Here is a 13,457-nt window from a genome sequence, read left to right as displayed (position 1 = left end):
AGGAAGGTAAGTGGGGAAAAGCAAATACATTTATTTAGTGGCTGTATTTTATGTCATTTATAATTACTCAGGAAAGCAACTACATTCGTTAAGTCAGTTACAAAAGACTGAATTGTTTTTGCTTGTTTGTATATGTATATGTAAAACGTGGAAACTACATATACAAAATAAATGGGGTCCTTTTCAAGACTGAATCCTACTTCATGAGACATTATTTGTAAAGTACCAGTGTCAATTTAGTTGCAGTCACAAATTGTATACAATAATTTGGCCATCAGGAAATGATTAGAGCCATAAAATCATTTCCTTATGGTTGAACTATTGTTGGGTTCGCGTTTTTTCCAGTACAGTGCCAGGAATTGCATCTCTCCTACTGAAAGTTATTAATTTGACATTAAATTACAAATAGTTGGCACAAATAAAGCTATAGCAACCATTCTGTGTTTTTATGTTATGAACAAAACAGGCTACTGAACAGCTGCTGGAAGCTTTGGATACCTAGGAATGCAGGTTTTGCCAAGGACTATTTAAAAATGGTCAGTTGAATTTCACTGAATTTTCATTTTGTTTTATGTTAGTAGGATTTGTTCACTAACACAGTTAAAGTACAAGCAATTATTCCAGCTGTGAATGGGAAGCAGAGCCCCAAAATAAGGGAGCCCAGGCAGCTACTGCCCTTGGGAAAGGAGCAACAGCCAAATGGCCATTAAAGATGAGCTCATTAACATCAATTTTGCAAGTGAGCACATACGAACTTGTCATAATAGCCACGAAGTCTGTGGGAAAGCTTATGAATGTGCTCCTTTTTTGTTAATAGCCTAGATGTGCAGCCTTAATAGCTAGCTTCACATTGCTGGGATTGTGACAGGGTGTGGGATGGTTGGTTGATTGGCGTTTATAGCGCCTGTGATATTGCAATCCTGTGTAGTAGCTTCAGGGACCATTGTAGTACATTTATGAATTATTTATATATGACTGTGTTCTACTCCATGGGGGAGAATTACCGCAACTCCACAGGGATTATTAAACAACAGGGATTACCACAGGGATTATTAAACCACCCTAGAGAAGCACCACCTTTTGGAGTAGTTTATATAGAATCATAGAATATCAGAGTTGGAAGGGACCTCAGGAGGTCATCTAGTCCAACCCCCTGCTCAAAGCAGGACCAATCCCCAACTAAATCAATACACACACACCCCGGTACTGGTTCAGACTAGGTTTTCCAAAACTAGGAAACAAACAAAAAAAACAAAAAAAAAAGGCTTTTGGTGTAAAAGGATGACCTGGAACTGACTTGCAGTCTTCCTTTGATTCAGTAGACAGGACCTTTGGTCCTAAGCAGACCTCAACTCTGAAGAGCTCGAAGGGGTGTTGGACTCCCAGATTCCCCACGTGCAAGTTGGGTGATTTCTGGTATGTTTAGTAAGAGTCCAAGAACTTTTAATTGTATTTTTGTTTTCTCTGCTTTTCTTTGCTTTTGTCCTATGAATAAATATACATTGCTTTGGAAGAGCTGTGTGGTAATTTGTAATGGCTGACCCACACTGGTCATTGTCCTCAGAGAAAGCACAGCCCAGAGTTGGTCTTTAGCAGATTGGCTTGCGGAGGCTATCACAGTGTATGGGACGGGGCTGTGCAGCCCTTAAACCCCAGTCAGAAAGGACTGGAACATAGGCCCTGCCCAGAGACAGGTGACTCCTGGAGGCTTGAGACCTGGCTGGGCACTCCTGGAGGGGGAAAGGGGAATACACATGTTCTTATGCTAAAATTGTGACATTGTCTACTCTTTTTACCCCCTCCTGGGCATTGAAATGTTATGTCCTTTTGAGTCATCTAAGGCCTGGTCTAGACTATGAACTTAGGTTGATATAAGTACATCACTCAGGGGTGTAAAAATCCACATGTCTGAGCGACAGTTAAACCAGCCTAACACCAGGCACAGACAGCACTAGGTTGACAGGAGAGTTCTCCAGTCGACCAAGCTACCACTTTTCACGGAGATGAAGTACCTATACTGACAGGAGAAACTCCCCCATCGGTGTAGGTAGCATCTGCACCCAAGCTGTGCCGCTGCACTACTGCAGCATTTTAAGTGTAGACAAGCTGTCAACAAGGCTTACAACTACTAATAGACGCACCTCGACTCTACCTCCTTCTCCTGGAGGAATAACGTGCTGTTTAATGGGTGTGGTGATGGTGCTACAGGGGAGAGGGTTAGGCACAGATGCCAATGTTGGTAGCAGGCTCATGGGCGGCCAGTGAACTTGGGGAGGCTAGCTCCATACCCTTACCAGAATAAGGGGCAAAACAAAATTAAAGTTAAAAAAAATCAGAGCAGGAAACTTCAAACAAGCTGGAAACACTTTATCACGGGGAAGGTTTTCGGCTCCGCTCACGCAAACGGGCAGCGATGGGGCCGAGACGGCAGCAGGCCGGAGAGCTGGTCGAGTGGGACTAGAACGGGGACTGTGGCCTGTGATGAGACACGTGGACCTTCGCTAGGGAACAGATAGCAGCCCCTGGGGCACATCTAGCCGCCGCCCCGCTTCCCCCGGCACAGCTCTCCCGCACGAACAAGGGCGCGGGTCTGGCAAGGCGGGCGGACGGGCCCCCAGGGAGCCCCGCTCCTCCATCCCATCCCACAGCTCCCAGAATGCAACGCGCCACGCCATTCCTGGCGGAGACTACAACTCCCAGCGTACCCCGGGCCAGCTGGTCCCAAGCGTCCTGTTGTGCTAAAGGTCATCGGTCCGTCACTTCCGGTTCGCGGTGCAGGCCGGGAATGCGAGTCGCGATTGGCCGGCGCCCGCCCCGCTTTTCGGCGAGCTGGGGGAGCAGGAAGCGGCAGAGCCGGCGAGACGGGGCGAGAGGTTCCTCACGGTGAGTACCAGGCGGAACGCCTCTCCCCCTTCGGGGCGCGCGCGTCTCCGGGGTGCGACCCCGGCCGGGAGAGGGATTGAAAAGGGATCGATTTAATGCGCGCTTTGATGACGTAATAACGACTACAGGGCCCGAGGTGCCGCCAGATGCCGGGTTCGGGCCGTTCCTTCCGCCCGCCTCGCGGTGGGGGCCCGGCTGCGTCCAGTCCCCCCTCGTAGTAGGCTGGTAGCCCGTCGTTCTCTCGCCGAGTTATCCGCCACCCGCGGGCGCTCCACACGTCTAGGCCTTCCGCCTTCCCCAGCTTCTGGCTCTTAGCGAAGGCCCATTGGCTCCGTCTCCTGCCGTGGTGTCACCCACTTCCCTGTGATTGGCTGGAGTGTATTTGATTGGCAGCAAGATTTCCCTATTGGGGTCGGGAGTTGAGGCCATGTGACCAGCACTGGGCTGGGGCGCTGAGGTTCGAACCCTGGGAAGCTGCGCTCTTTGGGCACGTGGCAGCCCCACCTGAATGAAGGCACCATAGGGAGAGGATGTGCCTCTTACCCTGCACAATGCTGCAGAGGAGACTGTAATGCATTGCACACTGCCATGTGCTTTCTTGAAGGGTTGCAGGAGGGAATATGGCCTTGTATATGTTAATGCTTAAATGAGGATGGCACAATGAGCTCAGAGTCAAGGTGCTTCCATGAGCTGTACATTCCCATAAAGCAGAGGATGGCTGCAATAAACTGTTCTAGATTTGTTTGACATGGTTCTTTGCCATTGTGACAGCATACACTGGACAGTTTGGTGCAGTGCCCTTCTTTAGGAATAAACATTTGTAATTCTAATTATTTAATCAGAGTGGAATTTGTTTCTTTTCAATTGATTAGCATGCAGCTCTTGGTGAATGACAGTTCAAATAGACCTATGATCAAAAAGTATTTTGTTATTGCTGACAAGATTAATGCTGCACATGCATCCTGGCTTTTGAACTAATAGATAACATAACAAGCTACATCTTTATTTAGTGATCACAAACTGATTTATCCTGCCATCATTACTTCCCTCACTTTTATTTTAGCAGTTTCTATCTATGTGTATTTATAGATTAGATGGTACAGGGATATAAGCAAACACTGAGTTTCAACATATTTCTTGTAATAATGCTGTCCTTCTGTCTTTCAATTTATTAAAAGATTCATTCTTTAGATGAAATATATATATATATATATATTCCAGTATTCCACTTTAGCATATACATATCACTCTAAAACTGTATGAGTCTTAGGGAATGAAGCGAAATATACAAAGTTCTGTTCTTCTATGATTTAGAGAATTTGCCTTCAAAACAATGAGCTGGGAATAAGCCCAGTTTGGAAAGTTTTTTGGGGCTTTCAGACAGTTTTGAAGATAGGAAGCATTCTACCTCTTACCTCCCATTATGGAGATCAATTACTGTTCTTTGTTTCTGGGGATACTTTACATACGTTCTGCACTTTTGCACTTTGGTATCGCTTGGGGATATTTTGCATATAATTTGAACTTCCACAAGAGAAAAACATGGTGCACCATGTAATGGACAAGAACCTTCCAAAGCATGCAGTGAAGCATGATTCCTTTGAGGTAAATTCACTGCTGATGTAGGTTGGTGAAACTCCATTAGTTTCAGTGGAGTTGAGACTGCTTATGGCAGGAAATAATTTGTTCCCATCACTGCATTTTTTCAGTTTGTAAATCTCTGCCGACCTGTGACTATAAAGATAAGAAAAATACTAAATAAAATGCAAAAAAAAAAAAAAAAAAAAAAATCCAAATGAGTTATAATAGTGATCTGATGCCATGTGAGGAAAAGAACATTGTCATTACTGTCCACTCAGGCCAAACATGATAAGGCATTACTATTGTGTTCTGTGTAAGTGGTAAAATATGCACAGAAGTAAGGGGGCAATGGTGTTAAAAAGGGGTTATATTACCTGTTATCTGAGTACAGCAAAGGGACCATTTCTTATTCACTTATCAAGCTGTCAGCTCCCTCCTCCGATCAATCCATGATGTCAGCCTATATTGCCCACTTGCTACATTTTCAAACAAGAATCTCGGTGCTTTCTCCCATGCTGCCCCTTACACCTGGAGGAGTTTCCCATATACATGTGCAAAGTTACTCCATTGTCCTTCTTCAAAACCCTCCTTATGTCTCTCCTTTTCCATGATGCCTATGGGTGTAAGACTCCGCTATCATGCTGACCAATATTGTTTCCTTCTGTTTCCCCATCTGTCTGCATCCATCTTTTGGCTCTTCTTTTAAACTTAGATTGAACTCTTTGGAGCAGGAATTGTCTGTTTTGTTTGTACTGCACCTAGCACAATGAGGTCCTGGTCCATGACTAGGGTTTCTAGTAATAATAATAAAAGTGTTTAAATAAATTTACACCAGCACATACATATTTGACTATAAGTATTTACTTAAGTTATTCTGAGGTGGATTTGAACTACCAATTATTACAAAAGATCTTCAGTCGTACTACTTTGTGGTGAGATTTGATCAGATCATACAAGTTAAGCAGTAGTAAGTAGGTATTTGTTTGGGAGACTTCCTATGAAACCCTGGGTGGGGAAACACAGTAGTTGACACTGATTTTGGAGTCAGTACTCAACACCATGCGGCTTTGTTGAGGAGATACTGCGCTGCTGGAGATGCTGCTGGAGGTGATAGAGAAAAGTCATTAAAGATTCCATCGTGTTTTGTAGCATGAAGCACTGATACATATATCAAATAGACTAATTTAAATCCTTATTAGCTGCATAGGTAGTGCAATGTATAAGGCCCAAGGAGACTCCTGCTGGTTTGTGTGAGGACCTGCAAGCTTCAAAGTCTTGTAGCGGCAGCCTTGCTAACTTGAACTAATTTCCATTTCTGAGATAACAGATAGAGTATGGTGTAATCCCTGTGTAATACACTGCTGCATTTTAATAAACAGTGAGAGGGAATCTGAGTCATAGAACTAGAGATGCAACTGCAGCTGGCAGGAAGACAGAGCGCTGCACCCTAGAATAATCTCCACTTACTGCATAGACACCCCAAATTGTATAGAAATAGGATATTTTTAGCGCCATTATTTAGTTTTTATAGATTCTCCATTGTTTCCTTTGTGTCTGGGAAATATTTGTGTCAGAAAAACCACTGTCACAATTGGCACTAGTTGGCACCCTTACTGGCAGTATCAGCAGTTTGTAAGGATTGAATGGGCATGGAGAATGGACTAATCTCTTACTCTGAGAGGTAGTCTGCCTGATCTGAGGGGTAGCTTTCACTCCCACTATGTTTACTGGACATGCTTTTTGGATAAATCAATGGCTTTTGACTTCCAGGGCTATTGGCCTGACACCTCTCACATAAACTAAATTCACACTTTTTGTGTGTGTGTGTGTAATGTATGAGCTGAGTTTTGCTGATTATCTGTCCTTCCTTTCACAGGAGTGGTGATAAAGAGCATAGTTTTAAGTTCGGATAGCATTTTATCTGTATATTCCCACCACTCCACCTTGGGAAAAATGAATAATAATTTCACCCTGTCAGTTAATTCCATTTCTATTAGACTGTGGTCTAAGAAGAAAAACTGCTGTTTGGAGAATAAATGCGGTATCCTGGGTGTCCTGTCAAAATTTCTGCTTTGATCATTCATTTTGTCTATCTAAATTAAATTTTCCCCCTATTGGTACACTGAATACTTCACTTGGTATTCCAAAGTTTTATTGTTTTGCTGTGTGCTTGTTATACTGTTGCTGTGCTCCAACTCAGAGGTAGAATTTCACTGGTATCATTTGGGATTTGGGATCTTTCAGGATGAAGGTCATTATTATTAGTTTATCTATCTGCTGTGTTTTTGAGTTTACCTGTGAGACACACAATGATTTATGAAAGCCACAACAGACACATTGTTAATGAGGATTAGGAATAATACAAGTTCTTTTCCAAAATAATTTCAAAGCATTGTATTACTTTATGATAAATTATCACTTGCTATCAAATGCATTTCAACCTATGGAAATAAATCCTTCATAAGGTGTGAGTGTGATCACCTGGCTTATGTAATTCACAGGAATTGGGGTACTCCTGACAACTCTGAGAACTAGTAATGGAAGCATGGAGCTAACTTGTCAGACTGATTCTTAACCGTTGAGGCTTGTACTATTACTCCATGGATGAGGAAAATGCAGCAATGAGGAAAAGATACAAAAAGTTTGGAAAAAGCAATTTCTGGAGGTTAAACTGCTTTTGAATATTTGGAAGTTATAAGAGCTGGGATTTGGGGTTTTTTCCTGTGGTTTTACATTAGCAGAATCCTAGTGGAATTTTACCTGTAATTCCAAGTTGCCTGTCTATTTATTATGTATCTTAGTTTCTACTTCTTATAGTAGACCTAGTGATAGCAAACAGAAATAGATTTCTTTAAGCAAACATTTTTATTTTTTCTGTTTGATGAGTTGGACATATTCTAAATAGGGCCTTTTCCTAAAAAAACAAACAAACCCCAAGGAGGGATCTGTTCTATGGAGAAATAGGATAGCAACAGCTTTCCACCAACTGGCATCTGCAAAGCCTAATCCTATGCCTAGAGACAAAATGTCTCCTTATCATAACAATAGAGTTTTGTCCTCAGGCTTCCACTCCACCTTTTTATTTCCATCCCACTCCACTCCAAGACACAAGCATGTTAAATACTTCCTCACCTCCAGCAGCCATGTATGAGGTCTTGTCTATACTTGAAATGCTACAGCACTTCAGTGTAGACGCTACCTATGCCAATGAGAGGGGTTCTCCTGTTGCAATAGGTCTCAAACTGGGGGTCATGACCCCTCAGGGGGTCACGAGGTTATTACATAGGGGATCGCAAACTGTCAGCCCTCAGCCCCTCAGTTATAATAGTGCTAAATATTTTTTTTTTTTTTCAGTATTTTTGATTTATAAGGGGGTCACACTCAGGCTTGCTGTGTGAAAGGGCTCACCAATACAAAAGTTTGAGAACCACTGCAACAGGTAATCTACCTCACTGAGAAGCATTAGCTAGGTCAATGGAAAAAAATTTCTGTTGATCTAGTGCTGTCTACAAGGGGGATTAGGTTGGCTTAACTATGTAACTTGGGTATAAATTTTTCACACCCCTAAGTGATTTGGCTGAGCTAACCTTCCTTCTTAGTGTAGATCAGGCCTGAGAGTTAGCAAGCTTGGTAATGTCAGATGGATAGTAATGGGTAGGCTCAAGGGATCGGCTCATGTTCAAAGGAGGAGGCCCTCTGATTCTAGTTGAGGAAAACCAGGCATTTAGAAGAAAGTCTTCACAATTAATCTAATCTTTCATGGAACTCTGTGGATCTCCACTTTGTGCACCCACACCATATGCTTCTGTTACTGCAGCCACCATGATACATTAAACTAGAGATGCATTGCCAGCTCCAGTAAGATACTCTCTCTTCTGTTGTTCTCCCACATGCTATTCCCCCACGTACTTAGCACCTAAGTACAGATTAATCACTAACTATAGATATGAAATTTCATGAAGGAAACATCTTTGATGTGACTATTGCCTGGCACCCTATCCCCAAGCAGGAGAAAAGGTACAAAGACTCCATAAAGACACATTCAAACTTGGTATCTTTGTCTTCTGTCTGGAACCAATTGTTCTTTGAGCTGAATTAAGTTCACTCAAAAGACATTAAGTTCCTGCATTGGTTCAGATTCGCTTCTGAAGAAAGTTTGGGGCTGCAGCAGAGGGCTTTCCTTTCAACACCCTTCAGTAGAGGGAGTCTTCTTGGGAACTCATTTTGTACAGTTCCACAACACCCTAGGTTAGGTGCAGAGGCTTATTCCAAATTTCTTTGCTGCTGTACCGCACAGAATATTTCTGCTTAAATAGAGCCTAAAAGGACTTAAGAAGGAGATTCTCCTCTCAGATTCACCTGGTTGAATTGAGCAGAATGATTTTATACTTCTAACATATGAAGAGCTCCCATGGGCCTCTGTGTGAGAGCCACACCTGTAGGGAGAATAAAACATCATAGATGGGTACTGCCATGCAGATCTGAAAGAATTTTGCCTAAAGTTATTTGATTGAAATGCTTGCAGTTGTAATTATCTGGAGTGTCTCTCCAAAGGTATTAACACATACCCAGCAGATTAACATCCATTGTCCATGTTTTAGGGTAGATTTTCATGATCTTTTCTGGTTGGTGACCCCTTAAAGTCAAAACCTTTCACAGGCCTCTTCCACTTACTATAAAAGTATCAGATAAGCCTGTATGACTTATTTGTGTGTATATTTTGAGAGGTTGACAGAGAATAGTAGATCCTGAACGGTAGGGTTGTGCGGGAAGTGAGGGAGTGAGATTTTCTTTGCTTTAGATAGTAACCAAATTTTCAATCCTTTGCAACTCCCCTGAACTTGTAGGTGAAGAAACATTTCCTTAGTGGATACCTACTTCCTTCATTCCTCTACCTTCTTTAAACATCTTCTCTTCACTGAATAGAAAATTAACTTAATCTGTGAGAGTATTGAAGAGCCATCCTCCATCAAATGGATTAGCAGAGTTCCTCAAAGTAACCGTATCAAGATGCTGGTAATTAGCTTGCCAAATTTTTGTTGAAATTCCAATAATCAGTTATGTTTCTGCCCCTTCTGATTGCTTTGAGGGAGGCAGATTTCTTTCCAATTTATAGAATGAAGAAGTAAACTTGCAAAAGTTTTAGTCTCTAATGTCTATAATAAAGCCATGTTTCTTTTTTGTTTACCGTAGTACCTCCTATCTGCTAGCTACATTGAGATATACCTATTGTTGATCTAATTTGGTAGTTATTAACAATCACATTACTCTATTTCATGGCCCTTTTTTAAACACTGAATTTAATTAAAGCATTATGCTAATTAGTTCATGTTTGTATGACACATTGAAGAAGTAAAACATTGAGTACCGCAGTATTCTTAACTTCATTAATAATCTTTTGTAGAATGGTCAATTCACTATGGAAGCCGAAGAAACGATGGAATGCATTCAAGAATTCCCAGAACATTATAAAGTTATTTTGGATAGACTGAATGAACAGCGTGAGCAGGATCAGTTTACGGATATCACTCTGATTGTAGATGGTACGTACTATCATACCAAATCTTCTGATACACAGATGCTTTGGAATTCTTCATTTTGATTGACATAGATCAGACAATTGAAAATAAAGCATCAATGTATTTTATTCTCAACCTGGGCAGAACACAAATTAATGTCTTCCAGTTTTATATAGCAGTACTACAAATTGCAAGTAGACGTTCATCCTGAATGATGTAGCAGATGGAACCTTTCCCTAATTTTCAGATGTTATGCTGAAATAATCAACAGCATTGAATAATAGTGGTGTTTGTTTACTAGTGTTCATAGCAAAACAGAAATTCAGAATTAATTTCTTAATGCTTTGTCTAAACCAGCCTAGGCAGGAAGACTTACGCCCACCATCAGCAGATGTAGATAGAAGGGGGGAAATAGCAAAACTCTTGTAACCTCATTTCCCTTCTTCAAAAGGACAGTCTGGTTGAACTCAGTTCTTTTCCTGTCCCTACCAGGTGGAGATAATTCTCTGTTACCAAAGAACTAAGAACTTTGTTTTGTTTTTCCACCATCTTTCTTTTGGTGAATTCCCTGCCTATAATCCAGTCCTTTTCTATCAGGATTAGTGCTTTACAGTGAAGTGTTCAGTTTAAGGTTTTTTTCCTTTTTCACTCACCTGAGCACTCTGAAGGGAGGAGACCGCCTAGCTTTGGTGTGTTTGGCCTCTTAATCAGCAAGCAAAAATGGTCCCACATGTAAACAGTCCTTTGGTTTTGATATATCCTAATATTCATCATTCATACCTACATATTCTGGTCATTGGAACCTTCTCTTTGTTACATGGAAGAAGTTGGAGCTCCGACTTTGGGTGAACAGACCCTTCTACCCTTAGGACTAATGGAAATTAAGTGTGACTGATGTCTTATGAACCACTCTTATTAATCTGAGTAAATAGAGCTTCTTTTCCAAACAAGGGGTTGGGTATACACCTCTACCTCGATATAACGCTGTCCTTGGGAGCCAAAAAATCTTACTGCGTTATAAGTGAAACTGCATTATATCGAAATTGGTTTGATCCTCCAGAGTGTGCAGCCCCACCCCCCCGGCGCGCTGCTTTACCGCATTGTATCTGAATTCGTGTTATATCGGGTCGCGTTATATTGGAGTAGAGGTGTATATTGATAGAAACTATTTTGGAATAATTGTCCTGTTTTTTAATTGTGTTTTATTAATTATTTCCAAATAGTTGTTAAAGATTCTGTTATGGAGGGGGTTGTGTTTACGTTTGTTGGGACTTTCATACCCTAGAACTGGAGGACTCTTGCATAACTCAGCCTGAGGGGAAGCAATTAAACATGCTGAAAGCTATATGGGTCAGTGAAGGCCCAGGAAAATGTCTGCAGTAACATACCATGCAACAAAGGGCATGCTCAGATTGCATTCTGCTACAATGTCTTCACATTCTGAATTCTGCAGCTTTCTTTATTCTGAACCCATTAGCATCTAGCATGAATGCGTGTATGTTGACTCAAAACATTTGATTTTTATCCATTTCCTTTTAGGTCACCATTTCAAAGCTCATAAGGCTGTCCTTGCTGCCTGCAGCCAGTTCTTCTACAAATTCTTCCAAGATTTCACTCAGGAGCCTTTGGTAGAGATAGAAGGTAACCTGTTGATATGACTTGTATGACCAAAATACTTATAGTTCTGTAATGTTAGTGCTACAGATTAATATGCAGGCTTTAGTGGTACTAACCACCTTGTCAAGACTTAGCTCAGTGGCAGTTGTGAGGTAGCTAATGCCACCAGAAGGCAGTTTCTTTCAAAGATAACATCTGAAGGAACAATTTTGAGGGGAGGCTTTTTTCATGGCAATAGACGCACAATGGAGACTGCTGACTCTCTAAACTTCAGTACTAGCCACTTTAGCAGAAGGGGACTAGCAACCTTTCCAGTGATGAAGATAATGATCTGTTTTACATTATGGGACCTATAGTTCTACTATTAAACATGGCACAAACCTGAAGAAGCTGCATCAGACTCCATTGCATGCAGCTGTAGACTTTCTGAAGCCTGTGAGAACATCTCATGAAGGTGATCTACAAAAGGCAATAAGCAGGACATTGTGAACTAAAATCTAGATGGTGAAAGATTTGTTAGCAAAATTTACTTCTTATACATGTGAAATGTAACAACTAAAATCTGAAGAATTGCAAAAAACCAATGTATATTTACTTCTAAACAGGTGTAAGTAACATGGCATTTCGACACTTAATTGAGTTCACCTACACAGCAAAATTAATGGTCCAAGGTGAAGAAGAAGCAAATGATGTTTGGAAAGCAGCTGAGTATCTACAGATGTTAGAAGCTATTAAAGCACTTGAAATCAGGTAAGCATGTCATTTTTCCATTCATATTCTAGAAACATGGAATACAATATCTGAGGAAGATTCTTGGCAGGGTTCGTTGCCAATATTGTACAGCGCTGTTTCTTCTCCTCCTGGAACCTGAGTAGTAGCTGTAGAGTCCTCATCCATCTCTTCTTCCCAAAGTCTGTAGCCTCCTCCTGTGAAGGTGTGATGGAAACCATAAAGGGTAAAACTGAGCCTCAAACTCTGTGAGCTGGAACTTTGTGTCAGGGGACATGGCTCGCAAAGCCTGAGAAGGTATGAGAAAAACAGAGTACAATCCTTGGGTGCCGTTCCCTTCTCACTGCTCTCCGGAGGACCTTCTCTGCCTTCCCATTCTTGGAGTTCTGCTGTAATCTTCCCTTTGGCTATAAGCACTGTTTCTCTCTCTATGAGAAGGAAGCCCATAACAGCCACCCCTACTTCCCATTCTGGAGTTCACACAGGAGTTTCTGCAAGCTTGAGGAACATGAGGGGAAGCTGCTGTTTCCTTCCTATCCCACCACAAGGGTCTTTTCCACACCAGATAACATGTTCATTAACATTCAGCATAGTGGAGAGCAGACATAGGCCTATAATTCCTGCAGTAGTAATATTTACACATCCTGTATTTTAAAAAAAAGTTGAAGTTAAATAAAGCTTGGTCACACTGCAGACTAGAAGCAGGGTTTTCAACATCAATATTTATTTTAAAATATTTGCCCTACGCTTAAACTTTGCTGCCAATAAATATAGGGAAGAAGTATGGTCTTGTGGTAATCGCTGGGATTGGAATCAAGACTGCACAACTTCACTCTTGGATTGAAAAGACACTATCAGGATAAAAATGCATATTAAAGGACAAAAAAGTTACTTATATTGTAAATAGCTGCTGAGATTATTCACACTGAAAATAGTATAAAGCTAATATTACTACAGTAGAACCTCAGAGTTACGAACACCAGAGTTATGAACTGACCAGTCAACCACACATCTCATTTGGAACCGGAAGTATGCAATCAGGCAGCAGCAGAGTCCAAAAAAAAATCAAAAGCAGTATTGTGTTAAGTATAAACTACTAAAGAAATAAAGGGAAAGTAGCATTTTTGT

At 41.4% G+C, this 13,457-nt stretch overlaps 1 protein-coding gene across 2 annotated transcripts in view; it reads left to right on the top strand.

The window, feature by feature from the left end:
* The first annotated feature begins 2,307 nt into the window (after positions 1-2,307).
* The window catches only part of ZNF131 (zinc finger protein 131), a 31,247-nt gene continuing 20,097 nt past the window's right edge, over positions 2,308-13,457 (top strand). For both annotated transcript variants that reach the window (XM_054031517.1, XM_054031516.1), the window contains exons 1-6: positions 2,308-2,883; positions 6,966-7,129; positions 9,312-9,480; positions 9,869-10,007; positions 11,523-11,624; positions 12,206-12,350. In XM_054031517.1, coding sequence (XP_053887492.1) covers positions 9,475-9,480; positions 9,869-10,007; positions 11,523-11,624; positions 12,206-12,350 — 392 coding nt within the window. In that variant the 5' untranslated portion in view covers positions 2,308-2,883; positions 6,966-7,129; positions 9,312-9,474. The remainder of the gene's footprint in view (positions 2,884-6,965; positions 7,130-9,311; positions 9,481-9,868; positions 10,008-11,522; positions 11,625-12,205; positions 12,351-13,457) is intronic.

This window comes from Malaclemys terrapin, chromosome 6 (assembly GCF_027887155.1).
Source record: "Malaclemys terrapin pileata isolate rMalTer1 chromosome 6, rMalTer1.hap1, whole genome shotgun sequence".
Lineage (NCBI taxonomy): Eukaryota > Metazoa > Chordata > Testudines > Emydidae > Malaclemys > Malaclemys terrapin.
This window is presented reverse-complemented; position numbering and strand designations above follow the sequence as displayed.